Here is a 23,861-nt window from a genome sequence, read left to right as displayed (position 1 = left end):
TCTACACTTTGGTAATGCTGTTACACAGGGTAACTGATAGGTATAGTTTTTAATACCAGAATTCAATTTTTATCTTGTTGGAATTTTCATCAGCAGAAAAGAATCTCCAGCTAGCTAGGTTACTGGGTATTTCATTTCTATTTATGAATTGGCAGTTGTTCAGCAGAACCTTTTGTTGTGGCTGCTTTGGGTGTTCCAAATCGGTCTTTGTTCAGGCTGGAACAGTGAAAATGCCACCATATCGTCGGAGAATGCCACATTCACCTTTCTCTTTGAAGTTAGAAAGCTTAGAGAGAAACCAAGGATATTGGAAACTCTCCTGTCGTCACTAACCATTTTGATGTTTCCTTGATGTAGAATGTATTTATTTACACTGGAATGATTCTAGTTAAAAATTGTGAAAGTTGTGATCTATCACGCCTTTAGGTAGAGTTTAAAATAATCTGAAAGTTTAGAAATATCAAAATATTAGTATTTTAGGAACTATACATATAAGAAAATTCTTATTCTTAAAGTGAATTTTTGAAATATAAATGTTTGGCTTAAGTTTTTATGAAGAGTAATGCATGTACAACTCCTCTGTAGTTTTTAAGCCACAGGAGTTTTCATGAACAGTCTTGTCAGCATTTGGAAAAATATCTGAATATGTAAAATCAGATGAACTTTAGAAGGGCATTAAGAAGGAGTTTATATGAAGAATTTTAATACACACAAGCATAAAACATTTAAATTCATAAGTAGTTTCTTCAGTGGTTTTCCCAAAATTATTATCAATGTATTTATAGATATATAGATTTTAGATTGTTTAAAAATAATATTTTAGATAATATTGGTAAGTTTTTGGTAAGTGATCATTTTCTGTAGCTTGTACATATCAATGATTTCTCAAATTTCAAGATAAGATATCGATACTAAATACAAGATAACAATTTGGTGGTTTATTTTCAATTAATCAAAAATAAAAATTATCTTTTATCACTTATAATTGCCATATTTTTCTTGATAAGTATCTGCTGCAAAAACTTAGGGTATCAGATCAAATTACTCCACTTACTGTGATTTAAAAAAAAAAGAACTATACTATTATAATTGATACCATTTTCTTAAATACTTGCAGGAAAATTTGGAGTTCATACTCATTTCTGACTTAAAGGTGTAGACTCTAACATTTGCTCGGGAAAATTGACCCATTCTTATATACAGGAGGTTCTCTTTGTCTTAGGATAATGATGCTAGAAAAAGGCCACTTAAAAATGGAATCAGTGTTAAAAAAAGAATCAATATTTCATATCAATTAGTAAAAATAATTTGTTCTAACTTTATCTTCCAAAAAGAACATTGATTATCAAAAGTATATTTTAATGTTTAATACAATTTATTATTCTAATTATGCTATAATTATGCAAAAGGATAAAGAATAACAGTTTTTGTGCAAGGCATAATATACATTTTACGGCAAAATTGCCTGAATGTACAATATATCCTTCACTTTATATTTGAATTTCACAGCATGATCACAGAGAGTTGTATTTTGAAAAAAAAAAAAAAGGATGAATTCATCAATTTTCCTAAGGACTATTCATTAACCTTTTATTTAAATAGTTATCAGTCCTCATTCAAAGTTGAGATTTTCCTGATTCTTGGTATGATGAGTGATTTTTTTATTGTATCCTGGCTATTTGAAATATTGTGTTTTGAAACTCTGGATCTCATCTAAATCTTCTGTTGCAGCAAGCTTCCTCTGATACCAAGCCAGTAGGAAAAATGGGACATTGAGCCTTCACTGCCAGATGGAGGTGAAAGTCCCAAGTTTCTCACTTGGCCTTCTTTGACAAAGCAGGGCCTGGTGGGTAGGGGAGTGGGTGGTGGAATGGATTGAGAAAGGATGCTCTCTTGCCGAGCCAAGTTGGAATTTTAGACTCTTCACTGGGATTCTGCAGACACCAGCGCAACTCAGAGAGAGAGGGACACCTCTTTATAGCTCCCCCATGAATTCTTCAGCAGTGGTAAATTTCAATTTAACATCAGTTCTTCTCTGACACCATCAGGGAGAGGAAGGGGTGCTTCATTACCACTGGGTGGGGATGTAAGTCCAGGATCATCTCAAGGCCACAAATGATGCCTTCCTGTGGGATGTCTGGGAAGGCTCATTCCTATTGGATGAGGATGAAATTCTGCTTTATCACTTGATTCTACCCTGGGGTGTTTATGGACGTAAGGAAGGACCCTTAATTTACAGTAGGCTTTACTCTAGGCTTATTATGCCCGTTTCCACTGGTGTTTTTAATTTGCAGATTTCTCCAACACCAGGTCTGGAATACATAAGGCAAAAATAAACCCCAGGGAGCTCACAACTATGTCTTTTCTCAGGTCCCAGGATCCTAATAGCACTGTCTTCTTTAGACCCCCTTTAAACTCTAAGTAATTGTTCTATATACTCCTCAGGGGGGTTAGCTGTACTTAGTGGGACAAGTAGAACGGCATGGGAAATTCTATCTTGATCCAAAACCAGAAGTCTGTCAAGTCATCTTTTGAAGAAACCGTAATCATGCCAATATGCATTTCCATTTTTTTTTCTTGTTCACAGGTTAATTCTGTTAGATCATGGTAATTATGTGGCTTTGCTAATGATCCTAGTGTTTCTTAGCATTACTTGTATTGACTTCATGGAAATCTGCATCTTCACAAGCTTTAAAACTTAGACTTATATTGGCACCATATTACTTTCTGTTATCAACAACTAACTAATGATACAGATGTTGATAGGTTGGTTGATATGAGAAGAGATTAGCAGTAAGTGGGTTGGTATGGTGGGGATTAATTTTAGAAGTGATCATTAGTGACTGTTTTCATATTGTAGCAACTTTTGCTCCTGTGTATAGAATTCTCTCTCTTAAATTCAGGGGACTCACATACTGAACATTTAGGTAATACAAGTTTTCTATATTGTACTCCCCTATTACTACAGTTAACTTTTATCTTCCTGCCCTCCTAGTAGAAAATCTGTTCAAATGCTGACATTTCCAGTGCTATTTGTATTCCCTGGTATTACCATGACATGATAATTCTGACTTAGCGACATATGTGCTTCTCCTAGTTAAAGGTTATTTCAAAGTGTGAGAAGTTGGTAAAAACTTAGAAGATAAAGCCATAATCACAATACGCTGCCATATCTTCCCTTTGAATTGTCCCCAAACAAAACTAGTTGGTCAGAAGCTGATTTTTTATATCTCTTGCAAAATATCTCTAAAAAAAAGTTCTGAAAAGGATCTGGGTTATACACTGAAGTTATGGCCAAGAAAAAGATCACTCAACGACAAAGAGATTTACCAAGAGAATTATTTTTAAACACTTGTGTTCTGCTATCCTAGTCACCTAACAGTTTTAGGAATTAATTTTATCTCCCAACATCCTAAATTATACTCACACTCTAAAATACGGATATGGATTTTTAAAACAAAAATAGTGACCTTGGCCTTGATGATGTAACTTGGGGCCACACTGGGCAGTTCACTGGCATCGACCATAAAACACATACCTGAGATGAAATAAGTTTGAAACATCATCCACATCCACTTTAATACAGTATCAGAGACACTGGAGGCAGATAGAAGGTAAACATATGTTTCGTGGATACTGAGATATGATGACTCTTTCTATCTTCTGCAAGAAAGTAAAGAAGGAAAGAAATGTTGACTGCATTCCACGAGAAATCTTAGCTTGGAGAATCACACAATGACTAGTCTCTCTCTTCCATTCAAAGCTGCCATGGAGCTTAATAAAGACATAATTATACAAGATGAATTAAAGCAAAATCAACCTTCCATCAATGAGCAAAGTAAGTGAAAAACAATAAGTTGACATGGTATTAAAATTCCCCTATGCTGTTTACATTCTGATCAGAAGAGTATGACGTGAGAGTTTTGTGCTGTGAGATAAACTACGTGAAAAATGTTTGTCTAAAATCAGTGTATATAGGGGAATGTTTGGGAACAGTTTGGAAAGAGCACACTGAAGGGGGCCTGAGGACTTCCTGGAGTAAATTCAGAGTCCCTCCAAGTAGTAAGTCTACTGCTAGATGAACATCTGCTGGCCAAGCTGTGAAAGGATGAACGGTCGGACCAGTAGATGACCTTTCATGGCTCCTTGTCCTTTTCCTATATAGTATTTATCACTGTATAAATTGTACTTTGTTTATGGGATTCTTTGATTAATGTCTCTTTCCCAATTAGACTGTAAATGTCATGGGCTCCATTTTTATAAGGCTTACTGTTATATCCCCAATGCCTAGCATAGCACTAGGAACGATAAATATTTGTTGAATGATTTAATAAATGATAGATCTATTTTTCCTTTCCACTGTGTATGTGGCTTGCCAGCTTCATATGTTAAGCCAGCAAACTTGGAAATGGCTTGGGCCAGAATCTGTCCCAGGTACTTAGAATAAGATTACTATTCTTTTGAGTTAGTTGAGGACAAAAGGTACCAAACTAGGAGTTGTGAGGAAAGGGTGGCATTGGGAGACCATGGTCCTATTGGAAAATGACTATAAGGAGTTTAGAAGGTAGTATTTTTGAGGAAACTTTTCTGAATTTAGACTAAAACCTGGCTTCCTATAAACCAGTGTAAACATAGTTAATTTTCCCAATGACTTCACTACCTCATCTCCAATTTTCTGTACAGTGTTGCTTGTTTGTGGCTTATGGGGCCATAAGCTTAAAGTTGAAACTCTTAAAGTATGCTGTTTTCCAACATTTGTAGTTACTTTAAAAGTTGTGCTAATTTTAAATGATTTATGATGATTTTAAGTTTAACAGAAAAAAAACAATATTTTAATTTCTTATCATCAAGTAAATTTGATAACCAAAGAAGAAGACTGCATTTATTCCATGGCTTTCCATGCCCTAGGCATATTGCCTGTTACTTTGAGTACCCAGATTGAAAAGCACATGGGATGCTCTGAAAACTGAAGCTTCCTTTCCTCACACAGATGTTTCTCTTTTCCCGAGGAGGTCTTTGAAACTAGTTCCAGATAATGAGATGTGGGAAAACCATCAGGAAAGTTGCCTTAATACATACACACTCCATTTCAAATGGAATCATATAGCTAAAAATTCCCACATGTGGAATAAAAACATGTGTGTTTTCGTTTGACTTGTTTTCATTTATTATAGGAAAAGGAAACATTATATTTCCTGCCTGTCCAGAGCAAACATGAGCTCTAGAAACAAGATGGGAGAATGCTCATATTAAGTGACTCTTCATTTACTGAAGACGAGAAAACAAAAACAGAAAAGCATTGTAACATCAGACATATATGAACTTAACTTTCATTTTATAGACTACTGAAACTAAAATAAACATTTTAGCGTACAATTATGAGAAAATACCTAAGTACCAAGGATGTTAACTGGAACAGAGTACCTGGACAAGGGATCTCAGACATGATAAAATATGTACAGGGAATAAGTAACAGCACTTAGGACCATGCTGGTGGTGGTGAGGACTTCCTCTTCCGTGCCCAGTAAGCAGGAAATCACCCCATCCCCACAGGAAGTTTTGCTTGGGTTAGCTCTCCAATGAATAGGTTTCACTCTGCAGAAGCAATTATGTATAAAATTGGGTTTGATCCCATTTACACAGCTAACTAAAGAAGACTGTGGAACTTCAACGTGTGGTGAAGTTGGAAAGTAGAACCTCAGAATATTACAAATTAAAGTCACACTACGTTAATACAAACAGTTGCAAACACTTTTTAAAATAAAAGCTGAGAAATGATGCCATGTATGTGGAGTATCATAGAGTAGTTATGTTATGTCATAAGTTTGGAGATATGATTGATGGGGAATGACCCTAATATAATAAGTATATACAAAGTAAACCATGGATGTGGTGTTATTTATAAGGTTTTCCTCGCTAATAGCATGGAACTGCATTTCTTCACTGCATTTTCCCCCATTGTCTGTAACTTAGTTAAAGACCAAAAAAAAAAAAAAAAAATCAGCTATATATGTCAGTAAATAGAATGTACCACATGATTTCATCTAATTTGCATTGAAAGCTTAAAATGTCTTGTAAGAAGCTGTAAGAGTGAAGTACACAGATAGAGCATTCACTGTGCCAAAACGTTGCCAGGCTGGTTTTTGATTCAGAGCATTTCACATTGTAGAATGAGCAGATGCTTGGAATCTGCAGATTCGAGGTGTATTGTGGATCTGCCACTTGCCTAGGCATGACCTCGGAAATCGTCAACGCCTAAACTGCTGGGCTATTATGATACTTAAATGAGATTTAAAGCCTATATACTGTCTGCCCATGCCCAACATATGGTAACATAAAAATGGTCAATAAAAGTCTATTCTCTTCCGCTTCCCATTCATGCACACATTCACTCTCCAAACTACTTGTGGTTTTAAGCTGAAGACATTGTTTGGTATCATTTAAAAGTGTAAGGACTGACTTTTCATCCAGAGGATGCTAACTTAAATAATACATTACATAGTTTATTTAAAAAAAAAATTTGGTGTATATTATCACATAGAAGATACACAGTGATCCTGAGAGGAATTTAAGAGATTAATACCCAGATTTTACAGATGAGAAAACTGGGGCTCAAGGAGTAAGAGACTTGCCACAGTGAGACTTACCAGTGGGAAGCTGGGACCAGTACCCAGGTCTCCTGGCCACCACTCACATTTATTGGAGGATTAAGGTTCTTTGACATGAAGACAGACTGCTCAAGGATCAGATCCATGTTTTGCTACAATCTAGATGTGTGACCTTGGGTAAGTCACTTAAATTCTCTGTTCCTCTGTTCCTCAGTTTCCTTACAAAATGATTACAATAATATTATCTTCTTCATAAAGTTGCTGTAAAACTTAAAAACATAAAATAGAAGTTGCCCAACCAAAGATGCCCAGAGCAAAGTAAGCACTTGGTATATATTAGCTATTATTACAAATACCATGTTTTTTCAGCTACATGTGCTACCTAGACAACAGTAAATGCTGTAACATTTTTTAAACAAAATCTGAGCATTCTGGCCTAGGGTTAAAAGTAATCGTAGATGTTTACTTTTTTGCTCTCAAATTTACCCCAATATCCTAAATACTCTTGCTCATATATTCCTGTATACCATGGAAATCTGGTAGATTTTTTTTTTTTTTTTTTTTTGGGTGGGAAAAACCACCTGTCTGCTCTTTGTAAGAATAAATTTCCACTTTGTAAGGCATTTCACAATTTGTAATCAGTCTCTCTGTTGCTGTCACCTTAGGAACTAACTTCACCCTTGCGGAACTGGGAATCTGTGAGCCCTCCCCGCACCGAAGTGGCTACTGTTCTGACATGGGGATCCTTCACCAGGGCTACTCTCTGAGCACAGGGTCTGACGCCGACTCCGACACAGAGGGAGGGATGTCTCCAGAACACGCCATCAGACTGTGGGGGAGAGGGATAAAATCCAGACGCAGTTCCGGCCTGTCCAGTCGTGAGAACTCAGCCCTTACTTTGACCGATTCTGACAACGAAAATAAGTCAGATGATGAGAACGGTAGGCCTGCTTCTTAAATACCTTTTCGTGTTCTGGGTACGGCACATTATGGCGTTTGGGATGCCTGTTTTTTAAATAAAGAGGAGTATAAAACCATTCATTTTCTTTTAAATCGACCATGTCTACCCACTCCGCGCTCGGGAAAAATAAACCAGCAAACCTCCAGCACACAAGAAATGAGGAGAGAATTTTAAAATCACATTTTGACGATAACACAGTATTCAGGTATAGTTGGTTGGTCTTATTAGCAAGTAAATTACATTGCAAAAGAGGCAACTTGATAAACTATGACCTATACCTAGAAAATGTCCTCTCGCCACAAGTTTCTAGGTCTTCGTATTGATTTCCCCTTCCCAGTAAATGGCAACCTAGGGTTTTTTTTTTTTTTTTTTTTTTTCCCATGAAGATCTCTTAAGAATCCTACCTTATCTTAGACTTTAATTTCCAGGCGGCAATGCCTCATATCCGTATTGAAGATCAAACCTGGAACAGATGCTCTAGAGTTTAATAATGACAAATAGGAAGAGACTTGTCTTCAAAAAAAAAGTATTCTCTTCTCTGTTTACTTTTCTCCTTGGTACCTATGTAGGTTAATGGCTTCCCTCATCTTCTATCACAAATCACTATTGCTTATCCATCAGCTTCGTAGATGGGTTTTAATGAAACTTTGAAAATTAAATGCTTCCGATCATTAAGCAGTAAATATAGGGAAGCCTAAGAAAGTCATTAAAGAGATAAGGTGCTTATTTGTGGATTTCTTACCGACTCAGAGCTGTGTTTAGTCAAAAACATCTTTTAAAAGATAAATTGCATTAGGTACAGCTGATTTATGAAGAAAACATCAAATGCTGTGTGGTTTGTTATGAATATATTGTGTGTTTGCTGAAAGAATTGCCATTAAAATGTTTACAAACAGATCAGTTAAGAATGTTTATATAAAATATTATAAACTTCTACTAGAGCAGCTTTAAGTATTTTCTTGCATTTAAAAAAAGAAAAAGAAATTTGCAGGCGGACAGCTTGTTGTGAATGCGAAAGCATAGCTAAATATCATTTAATCTCAAAACTGTGTTGAAAATACATCATTTCCTGGGTAAGTCGCATATATCCAAAAAGATGTCACTTTGTGGAATTTAAATTTGTGTTTAATTCTGAAATAATTTATTCTACTGTGGGGACAAGGAGATGTGTCTTACTTATGCCTCCGTTCATGTAGCTAATCAAGGTGTACTCTCAAGGAAAAATCTGTACTTGACTCCTTTTGAATTTTAACAAAATTCTGACACTTGGCACATTCAACACTCTAAGGTACTTATTTGATAGGAAATTACTTTTAGAAGTTTTCATAAAGGCATACATTGAATCCATTTACTGATGTACTTTTTCAGCTCCGAGTGTGTCAGATACTATTTAAGTGGAGGCAGTATGATTGCCTAATAAATAAAATCACTTGCAATCCAAGAATTTATGGCACATTTTAAACAAGGTATTTTGGCAAATCTTCCATGGTGGCATTCTCACTGGTCTCATGGGAACCATCTGTACAAAATTTATGCAAATTGATAGAGTCCCCACCCTCTCTTTTTAAACCTATATACATCTTAAAAACTTAACTGATGAGGCGAGTTTTCCAGTGAAGCAAAGGGAGCAAAAAAAAGCTTGCCTTGATTTCACCTGAAGTGTTATGGATAGGAGAGTTTCAGAATGAATGATGTGTTGGGGAGACCAAAAGTAGTCTCTCTTTTTTCCAGTATTATTTAAAACATCATCCTTGAACAATCTTCACCTCTGAGAAGTCTATATAAATCCCTATGTATGGAGAGGAAATAAACCCTTAAATCTAGTGTCTTGATTTTTTCCTGCAACGCCAGTTATAAAGCAGGCAGAATTGCATCAGGAAATATGTACTTGGAAGTACTGAGGGACTCTTTCGTGCCTGCATCTGGCCGAGCATGAAGGAGGTAAGGGAGCAGAGTTCAAGCTTTGGTGCTAGCTGGTTATTTTAAAATGTACAGATAAAATGTGTTTCATTTTCTCTTTTCTTAAATGTTTCAGTATACCACATATTCAGAAGATGTACATAATGCATGGTCTCTTCTCATTTGGGGCCAAGAGTAAAAATAAGGAATTTGACACGTCACATCGTAAACTCTTTAAGAAAATAAAAAGGGAGGCGCGAGTCACTCTGCAGGCTGAGGTGTTAACTTCAGGAAACTTCTTGCTCTTTCTCTTTGACAAATTCGGTTTGGCTCACAGAGAAATCAATGCATTTTCACATCACTGACTTTATGAAGTTTGGGAATGTATTATCATATAGATTGACAGTTGCCCCACTGGTTCCACACCACGGCGTGGACACTTACAAAGCCGTCATTAATTTCTCACACTTGTACCCCACGATGGCTTCCTCCATAATAAACACTCTGTCCTTCAGAACCCAATCAATAACCTTTTAGGCATGCCTCTCTTGAAGAGGAAGTTAAAGAATCTGTGCTTTGAGAAGGAAGCTCTCCAATTCAATTTTAGACTTTAAAGCTATATGCTCATAAAATGCATCTTTGTGTCCCAGATATTTTCATTTCATGTTTATGGTGGGATCTTGGGGTACCTCGATTTTCACAGGGCTTATTCAAAATTGCCCTTAAAACATTCCAGTTGTGGTTTTGCTAAGCAAGGTTAGAATGTGAAGGCAGATCCAAAAACCAAATTCTCTTTCTGTGGTGTGAAACATGTATCCAGCCGTCAGACTCATGTAATAAAAACCCTGACTGCCAGCAGTTCTTTCTGCATGAGCCTGTGACACAAATGACCTACTAGGAACTTGAGAGTCCTATCACACTGAACACATGATAAATATGTCCTTTTTAAAATCTTTTTCCTTCACACCTCTGCATCTTACACGCACTGTATGTATGGCCACCAAATTAACATTGTGTTGGCTTTGCTTGCTTTAAATAAATACAGCTCTCAGGTTCAAGTGGTTTTATCAGGTCGTTTGACTGTAAGTTAAAGATGGCTTAGTTAGAAATGGCAGTGAGTTGAGAACAGCTAGGCCAAGTTTTTGCTGCTGTGTAATTTGACGCATCTATAGAAAGAGCTTCCTCGGTGACTTTAAATTAGAATCATCCCTTTTTTGGGGTAATAAATGTCCCACTTAAAATATGTCCTCTTAGAGGCCCTTTGTATCACCTGAGTTATGGAGAAAATGGGGCAGTCACTAATACACAAGAATAACTAATTGCCTCTTTAAAAATGCAGAAAAGCACACACTGTAAAAAATCTGGTCTATGTATTCTTGACTCCCTTAGGCGGTTGCTTCACCTTGGGGACTTAAAATATCCTTGGGTGGTTTGTTGTTTTTTTTTTTTTGCTTCCCCCCCCCCAGCATAATTCTCGTTTTAGTTATTTTGTTAGAATCCAGAAACAAAAGAAAAAAAGAAAACACAAAGAAGAAGAGCTTGTCTATGGAATAGAGAGCCAGAAATTATAGAAAACTAAATCTGTCCTTGGTAAAGAAGAAAATTAGCCTTTCCTTACCCTCTCTGCTTTCACCCAAAGTAAATAAGGACAATGTTCATTTTCATCTCTTGTCAATTGGGAAATTTACAATTCTCATAATGTACTTTGAGGTTGAAAATATAAATGTTGGGTTAATTTCATTGCATTTCACAAAATGCATTTATAAAACAAGCTGGCTCTTGGTACATAATGGATTTGTGTAAAGTATATTTGTGGAACATAGATTCTATTAGATTGTGAGTCCTCTTGGCTGAGGGCTGCAGTGTTCCTGCCTCTTGAGGAGGACATGAACACACCCAGGTACTCAATGCATGTTAATTGAGGCATGAGAAATGAACTCTGAAGAAGGAAGGATTTTCCTTAATACCGGGGACAGTATCTATAGGTTATTGCCACCAACCACATTGCATTCACTTATTTGCGATGTCAGGTGAGTTTCTTGAGTCTTTTCCCCTTCTCTTCAAAAAGGAACCTATCAATAAATTCATTAGAGTGCTCTGTAAATATGCACATCCAAGACCTGCTAGTGGGTTTCTATTTCTGACCCACTCTATTATACTTACATATGCTTAAGTTTATTTTGTTTTATAATGCACTCTACTCCTTTCTTCTTCCCCATTTTCTCACATGTAAAATTTACAGAGAATGCCTGAAACAGGTATAAAGACTTACTATAAGCACCAGATAATTATAGCCCAGGGCTCGTAATTTTGCTCTTAAAGTCGGGAATAAGAATAGTAAACAAGCTACAGAAATCATGCCATAATACTCAACTGTACTTTTGATGTTGATATGGGGATGATTTCTTTACCAGCCAAACTTTATGGAAAAAAATTCCATGGAAAGAAAATACTGTCTCAATTCCTTAAAAACAAAACAAAAAAAAAACATGGAAGAAAACAAAACAAACTTTAAATCCATTTTGATGACAATTTTTCAAGTGGCATTTTTAAGCTTTATTTTTTTTATACTTTCAAATTTGGAAGAAAAATATTTGTAAGGAATGTTGAATGAGTCATCATGGATTGAAAAGTTAAAATCATGAGGAAAAAAAAAATCACCAGTCAGAAGGTTCTCATTCTTGTCTGTTCCTAAATGAAAGGATGATATGATTTTAAGAACTGCTCCATTTCCTAGAAGTTCAGATATTAGAGGCTACAGAGGCCCCTTATTTTACAAAAGGATTATTAACGAGAGTCTTAAATCTATCATCATTGCAATGCTAAACTATAGGTGATAAAAATATAGAACCCGATGGAAAATTTAGGAATATCACATTGTCACTTGGCTTGGTACATTAGGAAGTGGAAGGATGGATGTTTTGCAAAGGAACCTGTATAAGACTTTAAAGATTTAGGTTTTTGGCAAATGAAAGCAATGCTTACATTACTTGAAAGTAGAACAGACAACTTGAAAGGGTGTCAGTACTGCAAGTTCCAGATTATAAACTTTAGTGGCATGGTTTTTAGTTATTTATATATTTCTTTCTTTCCTTTGGTGGTTTCTTTCATGTTTGTTAATGCTCCCGGGGGCTATCAAGGAATGGCTCCATTCAATAAATACAATAAATAAAATGAAGCACTAAGCCTTACTTTTGGCAAGGGCAGCCTGATTATTACACGTGTAATCTCTGGGCCTTCAGGGAGACATTGGGCTTGGTGGATAATCATTTGGTTTTAAGCTGCTGAGTTCCTGATATCTGTACTTTCACTTCAGTTAAGCAGCAAAGGCAGTAACCGGGTGAGAGGCAAACTGTTTTCTGCTACTTCACCATTGGAAGTCTCTTCACTCAGAAAACTCTCTACGTTTTTGCTTATTGTTCAGTCACTTTTTAGTTTGGTTGTTTTTGTCAAGGATCAAATTAAATTTAAATCTGGGAGAGAGACACAATCAAGTATTAGAGCCATAAATAAAATGAGTTAAAGCTAAGGAAGTTGATAGTATAAATTTCCTATGGACAACTGCATCCGGATGAACCTACACAAAATAAAATATGAGGCTAAAAAGGGATTGCAAAGGCACATGATAAGTAACAAGATACTTCAATTACCTATTCTGAAACTAGGACACAGTGAGGGGAAAGAGAATTTCAAGTAACAGATTTGTAAGTAGGATAGAAATTATGGTTATGTAGGTATTGTAGATAGGCATTCTTATACCTAATAGTAAAAATGTTACCTGTAATTTCATGTTGAGTATTTAAGGCTAGCCGAAAGAAGTACCTTGAAAATTGCCCTTCCCAGTTTCCCTAAACTCAGTTTGAGGGATGTTAAAGCCATCCAAGGTCGAGGGAAGAGATTCATAGAATGGTCATTAACATAGAGGCTGTGAACTGTAGTTCATGAGTTGTTTTATTTGGTCAGTCCCGTGTTTAAAAAATTTGACATTACGAATTAACATTTTTAAGTAGAATTTTTTATTGTTGGCTTCTCTTGAAATATACAAGATCTAGTAGCACTTGTCCAGCTTTCCTTCTGGACAAGTTTGGTTAGAAATAGTCACCATGGTAGTTCTAGATGGGCCCATGTCACCTGGTTCCCCTGAGCTCCCTTCAGTCTACTCCACTCGTTTCCAGTCTGCTTAGCCTTGTAGCATTTGAGTTACCAGCCTTGACCTGTGTGCCCACTTCGGGGAAACCACAGACAATAAAAATGGTAGAAAGAAAGCTAGAAACCAGCACTGTCAGCTTAATTTCATGTGTGTTTAAAATAGTGATGTTGTGTGCATTTTGTTAAGTTTGACTCATCGGGAGGATGGGCTTAATTTTGCTAGACCAAATTAAAAAAGTAATTTTAAGGTGTTCTGATAAAATTAAATCAAATGAAAATCAATTTAATTTGGAGATTAGGAAAGTAGTTGTATGTGTGTGGGAGGGGGATGGTAAGTACATGATTCACCAACCCCATCTTCAGCCATACTAAGAAGTTACAGTCAGAATTTTTTATTCCAACACATATAAGCTATTTTAAAGTAAACGTATCTAGGTGGACTTTTAGGAAGGAGATGGAGGGAAAAACCTACTTTAAAACTTTAGCTATTTCAGCTGATTGAGGAAAACCCCAGGGCTTTTTAGGAGGAAGCCATTTAAAGAGGAGGAAAATGACTTTGTACTAATTATGTTCAGTTTTGATCAGGCAAAGGGTTTATGGAGTCTGTTACAATAAAGGGGAAGACAATAAAACAAGGGCTAGAAGAGGAAAATGCAGTGATCTACAAAAGGCCTCCAGTGTCCTAAGAGAGAAAGACTTGGAGCGATTCTGGATAATGCTGAGCTGGGAACAAAAAACTGGAAACAGTGCTCCACAAACTGAGAAATGCTCCTCTGAAGTGGATAAGCAGGATCCCTGAGAGTTATTCAGGGACGGCTCTTGCTCAGAGTGTAGTATACTCCCAGTTCTCTTAGCATCCCAGGGATATTTGCAAAGGAGAGAAAGTAATTGAAATACAAGCATGTTTACTAATGGAAGGGGCTGAAATACCCAAGTTGGCATTCTTTGGGAATTCCATTCATGGAGGCTTGCTCTGGCCTAGAGGGACGAGGGAAGACTGATACTACAGCAGCATCTCTGCTTGTCTTAAGCATAAAAACAAGGGGCGTGGACTTACACAGAGTCTGGGCACAAGAGGAGGGTTGGGAAGTATTTCTTCATTTTATGCAAGAAATACATTATCATACATACACTGATGCAAAAGGATCTTTAAAATTAGTTTTAAAAAGAGGAAAATTGGTATGCAGAAAGTAATGCATATTGGTTAAGTACGCATATTTTAAAAAACACATAACATGATGCTGACAAAACTACTTTCCTCTTTATTTAGAGTTGATGAAAAGCAGCTAAATAATCTCAATGAGGTAACAATCTAATTTGGAGGATCCCTCTTTAATTTCTGAAAAGATTTAAAGAAGGGCTGCTGGATGCGCAGCATTATACAAAACCACTGTGTGTCTCTTTTGTGTGTGTGTCTGTCTGTTTTGGGTTCATGGAGGTAGGGGGAGTTCAGCTGGGAGGAGGGCTATTATTGAGAAGGATAGACATCAAGAAATGCAAACTGATCCAAGTCCAGGTAGATGATCACTTAAGACCATACACTAAAATGCCAAAATGAGTACTGTCAACATTTGGAAGTATAGTTTAAGGGGAAGCAGGGAAGGGAGACATGTGTAGACCCTTGACTTGAACTCCTATGGTCCTCTTAGACCAAGGAGCATTCCCTTTAAAGCATCAAGCCACTGTTCAGTTATGCTCCCATCCACTCAAGTCAGAATGCAGGTAAAAGGACCCACTTTTCTCTGTTCCCACCCAACAATTCTTCCCTCCTGGCACCTCTCAACCAGTATGAATCTGTTTGATGTGATGGGGAGGCTGATATCTTTGCAACCTAAAATATATTCTTTTATGTCCTTCTTCTCTTCCGAACCCTGATCTCTGCCCTTAGGACTTTAGGCTCAATCACTGCATCGATGAGCTAATTTCTTTATTATTTCATTCCACTCTCTTGTTAAGATTAGTGGAATTAGGTTTTCAGAATCTGATTTGAGCATCATGGTTCACTGGGGTGCAAAAAGTATTAAAAGTTCTATTTATATTTACTTTTCTATACATTTATCCTTTAAAATATCTGAGTATGTTTTATCCTGCATATATTAGTATATGTGCACACACACATATATGATAGATTATGTAAATGCAAAAGTGTATACCTCGGATGTGTCTCCAAAAGTTTTATATTGATATAGGTGTGTGACAAAATGTTAAGTGAATATTGTTTTAGACATTTTATTTCCCAGGAGATGAAGTCTAAGCAGCTAGACTCTCCTTGGAATCTTTGGAGAATCCATTATCTTGTGGCAACCTGTTAGATTGTCTTTCTTATCATTCATAGCTATCAGTACTGATCGTGCCTTACTATTTTTTTGATGCCATTTCTATTTTCTTCTCTCAATTCCCTGTGTCAACTTTCACTTCTTATATGGAGAGATAAAAATATGTACTTTGCTGTTTATTGAGGAAAGCAAGAACCCCTATACATTTATAGAGAAAATTTCCATCTACTCTCAGTAGGGAAATAAGAAAATAAACATTACCTGTGTCAGCAGACTGTATAGTAGGGGCAGCTTTGAGGAGGTGGAGTTTTAATTAGGTTGTAAATTAGGGTTAGAGTTTAAATGAGAGGAAATGAGATGATGGATATTGCAAATGAAGAAAAAACTGTGTATGATGGCTGGAGGATAGGGAGGTGTTGTAAAAATGATGATGATGTTTCAGGAATATTACTTTCCATCAAATTCCAACTCTAGTCAGACTAATGGGAACATAGTGATTTTTATTGGACTGTGGTAGAAATACATCAATAGATGTGTAGGTCCTAGATAGCCAAGAACTTTGACTTTCTTCCTAAGGAAATAAGGTCTGACCAAGAAGACATGAGAGAAATACTAGAAGTTTATTCGAGCAGAGATTTTTATGTTTTAGGAAGCATCCAGTTAAAAGGCACATGTACACAAATGCGTGTTTGGACAGGAAGCTAACAAAACTAAACGTAGTGGTATCAGAGAAGGCAAAGATAATCCAGGTAGGAGGCCATAAGAAATTCCTGGATTACAGAGATTCTGGCTCCTGCTTTTTGGTGTTTCAGAAGGAAAAATTAACCCCGACTAGCATATGAATGGTGAATATAACTAAAATACTAAAATTTGAAAATCATCTAATTTGAAGCTCATGGAGTACAGGGGATATTCCTGACGGTTGTCTGTGATGCTTATACACACAACACAGTGTTAGAACAGCTAGATGCAGCATTTCTACAACTTAACCAAATGATTAAATAATAGCATTTAGGGGCACCTAAGTGGCTCAGTTAAGTATCTGACTTAGGTTCAGGTCATAATCTCTGAGTCCTGGGCCGGAGCCTCCTGTTGGGCTCTGCACTCAGCAGGAAGTGGGCTTGTCTCTTTCCCTTTTCCTCTGCCCCTCCCCTGTTCTTGTGCTCAGCTCGCTCTCTCTCAAATAAATAATGTCTTTTAAAAATGTAAAGCATCTGATACTGTTATGTACAAGGAAAACAGGTCATGATGTTATTCTTATAGGAACAGTTAGTGTGTTGTAGTGGATTAACGATTTCTTGAAGATTCTTTGTTTCTGTACCCATTTTGCTTCTTCTGGAGTCATATATTTCATATACTTTTTTATAAGTTCTCTTTTTAACTTATAGTGAAGTGATATCTGCTTTCTCATCCCTAAACTTGTGTTTTTATCTGTCAGATGTTTTAAAGTCAGGCTTGACAAGAATATATTTACCTTTCTTTCAAGCTTTCTACGTGTCTTTATTTTTCTTTTTCATTAAGTTCATTCTTTTTTTTTTTAAATTCTCTCACTTTTAACTTTTAGAGTATATTTTATTGTTTTTGTCTAGTCTTTTAATATGAGTACTAAATTTTGGTCCTTTCAGTCTTCCTTATTTAATAAGAATAAACATATTTGCCAGGTCCGATAGGATGTAACAAGAAGTGGTATCCTCTTCCATGCTTTCTGAAGAGTCCTAGCCATCTGGACCCCCGAAATAAATCCCATTACTAATTTTTCACTTTACTACTAATAATTATTAAAGACCACACTTTTTAATCAATATTTATGATGTCCAGAGTAAGATATATATATATAAAATATGGTTATATAGATTAAAATATTAATATATAACAAATATGTACATACACATGTACATATGTATATGTACAAATATATGTATGTATATGTACATATGTATATACAATTATACATATGTATAAAGTACATAACAAATATGTAAAGAGTATGAAAATATGTTCTGTATGATATTAATATTTTTATAGAGCTGGCATCATGATTTGCATGCCCTACATAGCCTTAATTTTTTCAATAAAAATGAACATTTTTGTATAGCATTAAATATTTTCTGCAGTAACTAAGGGATATACAGCGCTCCTTTAGCATACCTTTTTTCCAAATTTATTTTATAGGACATTTATTTTATTTTAGAAGGAGTAAAGAACAGTGTGATGAATAAAATCCTTACAGCTAAATTCCTGTGCACATTCCTAATTTTCAACTTATAATAAATTCATGAAAAATTTAGACATACATGGCTATGCAATATTGTAATTCTTTTCAACTAGTTTCTTGTTAGGAAAGTTTATGCTTGCACCAGCACTGTCTAACAATCATGTGGGACCCACACTGGTGCTCAGGAGTCACTAGAAACTATCTCAATATATTTTCTGTTTCTTGGTGAAAATATATTTATTCTGGTTTTCATTTATTTGAGTATGGGTGAGGCTGAGCAACTCTCCATGTGTTTATTAATTGTTTGTATGTTTTATTTTATGATTTATATTTCTTCTCCAAGTGAGAATATGTTGGAATATTCTTCTCATTTTTTAGTTGTTTTTTTTTTAATTTTTACAATACCCAGAGAATAAGTCCTGTTGTACTTGTTATCTATACATAGGGTTTAAAGTCTTCATTTACAGATCTGAAAATCACTTGGCTACATTCTTAAAAGTATGCAACTTGTTTCCTATAGGATGGAACACTGTATATACATGAATGCACATGATACACACATACACATACATATATACATACATAGTCTTGACTTGGAGAGCTCAGAAATCCATTTACTCCATGAGACTAAAGCTAGAAAACAATTTAAAATGGTTGCATTTGTCAAAGAAAAATAATCAGCTCTTCATAGGATAAAACATTTTTTTCCATATTAAATATTTCAGCTGTTGTTCAGAATGCAGGACTTTATTTCAGATTGTTAATTTATAACAAACCAAGGATAGAATTGCATTCCACATGATGAAAGGAAATTCACATCTGCTAAGACAATCTGCAAGGCACCTTGAGGAGATAGAATCGAGTAAATGATGTATTAAATATTCTTAAAACTTTCTCCATCTATATGGTGCCTTTGATTCAATGAGGATAGTAATCATAAACACAGTGGTATCCCAGCTATTGGTATTTTTACAAAATAGGTAGTTTTCATGCAAGATAAATATCTCAGTACATAAAGAAAAGTCCCTGAAAATAATCATGTGGAAGCAATTACTATTATAATAAGCATATGGCTCTACTAATATAGAGTGTTGCTTAATAATTGATGTTGTAGAAATAAAAGAGTAGAAAAAGTTCTATATTCTGGGGCATCCCTTTGTACATTCAGAATGGAAAAGACCCTAGTGAAATGCAGAACAATTAAGAAAATACAGGCTGTCTTCCACTTCCGCTGATACACATTTATGGCTATGAGCAAAAAGTCACATTGGGAAGGCAGAAAGTATACAAATCAACTTAATCTGTCCCTTTGTGGTATTTCATGCCCTCCACAATATAGTCCAATTTTATGTTTTTAGCCCTTGCTCCCCCTTCTCCTCTAAATATATTTTCAGTTCTAGCCCATCTGGGCTACGTATTTATTCCAGAGCATACTTTTTGCTCCTCCGTGTCTTTTTCTTTGTACTGTTGCCTTTGCTTTGACTGCTATCCCAAACCCACCCATCTATAATATTCCTATTCATCATTCCTATTCATCATCAAAGAATTATCTAAGAAGATGTCAAGTCCTCTTAGACTTGGACTCAAGATCATTCTGATCTCTTTAAGGTATTTGAACTCCTACACCTTTGGATCCTTTAGCATTTCATTTATCCATTTCTTTTCGAAGTTTGGGGAAGTGGTATAGCTTTTACTGAGGTAGAGAAGGAAATGATTTCAGATTCATTGAGAGATAAATGTACAGAACTTGGTGGTGGTTTGAATGTAGGAGATGATGAATAAGAGCTGTCAAGGATTTCTTTTTTTTTAATTTAATGTTATTTTATTTCTTCTCAGTGTTCCAGAATTCATTGTTTATGCACTACATCAAGTGCTCCATGCAATATGTGCCCTCCATAATACCTACCACAAGGCTCACCCATCCCCCCACAACCCTCCCCTCCAAAACCCTCAGTTTATTTCTCAGAGTCCACAGTCTCTTATGGTTTGTCTCCCCATCCAATTTCCCCCATCTCACTTCTCCTCTCCATCCCACAGTGTCGTCCGTGTTATTCCTTATGCTTCACAAGTAAGTGAAACCATATAATAATTGATTCTCTCTGCTTGACTTATTCCACTCAGCATAATCTCTTCCAGTCCCTTCCATGTTGATACAAAATTTGGGTATTCATCCTTTCTGATGGAGGCATAATACTCTATTGTATATATGGACCACATCTTCTTTATCCATTCGTCCATTGAAGGGCATCTTGGTTTTTTCCACGGTTTGGTGATGGTGGCCATTGCTGCTGTGAACATTGGGGTACAGGGCCCTTCTTTTCACTACATCAGTATCTTTGGGGTAAATACCAGTAGTGCAATTGCAGGGTCATAGGGAAACTCTATTTTTAATTTCTTAAGGAATCTCCACACTGGTTTCCAAAGTGGCTGCACCAACTTGCATTCCCACCAACAGTGTAAGAGGGTTCCCCTTTCTCCACATCCTCTCCAACACTTGTTTACTGTCTTATTAATTTTGGCCATTCTAATTGGTGTAAGGTGGTATTTCAATGTGGTTTTGATTTGAATGTTCCTGATGGCTAATGATTATGAACATTTTTTTTTCATGTGTCTGTTAGTCATCTGTATGTCTTCTTTGGGGAAGTGTCTGTTCATGTCTTCTGCCCATTTTTTGACGTGATTATCTGTTTTGTGTGTGTTGAGTTTGAGGAGTTCTTTATAGATCTTAGATATCAGCCCTTTGTCTGTAGTGTCATTTGCGAATATCTTCTCCCATTCCGTGGGTTTCCTCTTTGTTTTGTTGACTGTTTTCTTTGCTGTGCAGAAGCTTTTGATCTTGATGAAGTCCTAAAAGTTCATTTTTGCTTTTGTTTCCTTTGCCTTTGGAGACATGTCTTGAAAGAAGTTGCTGTGGGTGATGTCAAAGAGGTTACTGCCTAAGTTCTCCTCTAGGATTTTGATAGAGTCCTGCCTCACATTTAGGTCTTTTATCCATTTCAAGTTTATCTTTGTGTATGGTGTAAGAGAATGGTAGAGTTTCATTCTTCTATACATAGTTGTCCAATTTTCCCAGCACCATTTATTGAAGAGACTGTCTTCTCCACTGGATATTTATTCCTGCTTTGTTGAAGATTGTTTGACCATAGAGTTGTGGGTCCATATCTGGGCTTTCTACTCTGTTCCACTGGTCTATGTGTCTGTTTTTGTGCCAGTACCATGCTGTCTTGGTGATCACAGCTTTGTAGTAAACCTTGAAATCAGGCAATATTATGCACCCAGTTTTGTTTTTCTTTTTCAACATTTCCCTAGCAATTCAGGGTCTCTTCTGATTCCATACAAATTTTAGGATTGTCTGTTCCAGCTCTTTGAAAAATGCCGGTGAAATTTTTATAGGGATGGCATTGAAAGTATAGATTGCTCTAGGCAGTATAGACATTTTAACAATGTTTATACTTCTGATCCATGAGCATGGAATGGTCTTCCATCTTTTTGTGTCTGAGTTTAGCAATTGAATGGATACCTAAGTATTCAGATGGGGAATCCTTGGAGAGGATAGAATTGAGGGGCTGACCAAGATTTTTGTTTTGGACATTGCTAAGTAACACAAGATATTCAAGTAAAAAGGTAATGTGAATAACTGTGTAATTGTTAGGAATGGAACCTAGAGGAGAGGTCTGAACTGGAGACATCAATTTGAGAATGAACATCAGTACAGTGGTTTATAGATATCTCTGGAAGTAGATGAACTCACACAGGGAGAAAGGCAGAGAGAGAGAAGAGTAGAGGACCAGGGGCAAACTGAATAGCCCTTGATACTTGGATAGGAGACAAAGAACATACAAAGAGACTGAAAGCATACTGGCTTGCACATAGTTCTGTATTCATTTTTATGTAATTTTCATTAGGACTTTTAATGGGTTCCAGTTTGGGTGTGACTACATAATCTCTGAACCCAAAGTCTTCTGTTTCTTTTTTCACCATGACTGTTGTTTTAATTAAAGGAGGCAAAACTGGATGAGCTTATACATTTCAGGGGAAGAGAGAAAGAAATAAATTTGAAAAGGATAGTGGATCAGGAACACAATTAAGTGAGATAGACTTCCCCTATGAGTGATAAACTGGTCTCTAGGGTAATTTAAATGTATTACATAATGAGTAACAGCAACATTTAAGTATATATTCTACTGCATTCTAAATATTTATTGAATACCTACTATGTATTATGCTTAGGATGAATCAGTAGCAAACTAGGAAAAGAGTCTCACCCTCTTGAAACTTTAATTTTACTTGGAGAGATAGACAATAGAAAATGTATGAATGAATGAATGAAAGAGAGAGAGAGAGAGAGAGAGAGAAAAGAAAAGGGAGGAAAGAGGAAAGGAAAAGGGGTGAGTAAAAGAGAAAAGGAAGGAAGGGGAGGAAAGAAGGAAGGAAATAGAAACTATAAAAAGTGCTGTTAAAACACTATGAGAATTTAAGGCAGTTGGGAGTCTGTATTTGACTTTTGCAGAATTAAACAGACTGAGGGGTGTCAGAGAAGGCTTCCCGAAAAGCCAACATTTGAACAAACCAAAACTTAAAGGATTCAAAGAATTCAGCTGTGAAAGAATATTGACTATGCAGATTTCTGGGGATATGGCATCCCAGGCAGATGGAAGAGGTAGTTCAAAGACTTTAATGCAGGAATATTCCTGGTGCATTCAAGGAAATCAAGGTGATTATAGCAGAAAGCAAACTGGGAAGAATAGTAGGACATAAAGACAGAGGCAAAGGTGGAGGTAGGTCACATAGAGCATCATAGATAATTTTAAACTACAACCTTTATTCTGAGGGAAATGGATATCCATGCAGAATTTTGAGCATAAGAGTGACATGATCTGACTTGCTATTTAAAAATATCATTTTTGCTATTGTGTTTAGAATAAAGTGAAAGAGGCAGTGGTGGAGAGACCAGTTAGGAGGCTAGTACAGTAACCAAGACAGAAGATGACATTACCAAGGACCAGTGGATGTGGTGATAAATGGTCTGATTCTCAATACATTTTGAAGGTAGAGGTAGTAGTATTTGCAGACATATTGGCTGAGAAATGTGTGAAGAAGAACAGCCAAAGATGACTCCCAAGTCATCTTTGTCTATTTTGTAATTGACTTACCTGGATTGGTTTGTTTGGCAGGTTGGTTTTTTGTTGTTATTTTTTCTATTGGGTTGCAGGACTTCTTTATATTTGTTTATATTATCCCTTATCAGATATATGACTTGCAGATATTTCCTTCCACTTCATAGACTACCTTTTCACGTGTTGATAGCTCCTTTGCTGTACAGAAGGTTTTTTTTAGCTTGATGTAGTCACATTTGTCTGTTTTGCTTTTCTGCCTGTGCTTTTGGTGTCTTATTCAAGAGAAGATTGCCAAGAGTAATGTCATGACTTTTTTTCTGTATATTTTTTTCTGTATATTTTCTTCTAGGAATTTTACAGTTTTAGAACTTATCTTTACTCCACATTAGTTGATTTTTATGTCTGGTGTAAGATAAGTGTTCAGTTTCATTCTTTTGTATGTGGATATCCAGTTTACCCAACTGCAGGAAGATCAAGAGAGTTCCTTTTTTTCTTCCTAAATAAGAGAGAACTATATATTTGTGTAATGGTGAGAATGATCCACTAGAGAATGAAAGATCTATTGATAAAAGATGAAAGGATAAGATCTCTTTCATAAGTGCAAGAGGATGGAAAATTCCTCTGTTGTAAAGGAAG

The 23,861-nt window shown here is 36.1% G+C and overlaps 1 protein-coding gene across 15 annotated transcripts in view; it reads left to right on the top strand.

The window, feature by feature from the left end:
• The window catches only part of TENM2 (teneurin transmembrane protein 2), a 1,222,850-nt gene that overhangs the window by 362,613 nt on the left and 836,376 nt on the right, over window positions 1-23,861 (top strand). For 9 of the 15 annotated variants that reach the window (XM_032337070.1, XM_032337080.1, XM_032337081.1 and 6 more), the window contains exons 4-5: window positions 3,764-3,838; window positions 7,274-7,549. The exons of 1 other annotated variant lie outside the window; for it this stretch is intronic. In XM_032337070.1, coding sequence (XP_032192961.1) covers window positions 3,764-3,838; window positions 7,274-7,549 — 351 coding nt within the window. Of the gene's footprint in view, window positions 1-3,763; window positions 3,839-5,174; window positions 6,786-7,273; window positions 7,550-23,861 lie in introns of those variants that run through there. 5 more of the 15 variants (XM_032337078.1, XM_032337077.1, XM_032337076.1 and 2 more) reach the window with 2 other exon arrangements.

This window comes from Mustela erminea, chromosome 3, assembly GCF_009829155.1.
Source record: "Mustela erminea isolate mMusErm1 chromosome 3, mMusErm1.Pri, whole genome shotgun sequence".
Taxonomy (NCBI): Eukaryota; Metazoa; Chordata; class Mammalia; order Carnivora; family Mustelidae; genus Mustela; species Mustela erminea.
This window is presented reverse-complemented; position numbering and strand designations above follow the sequence as displayed.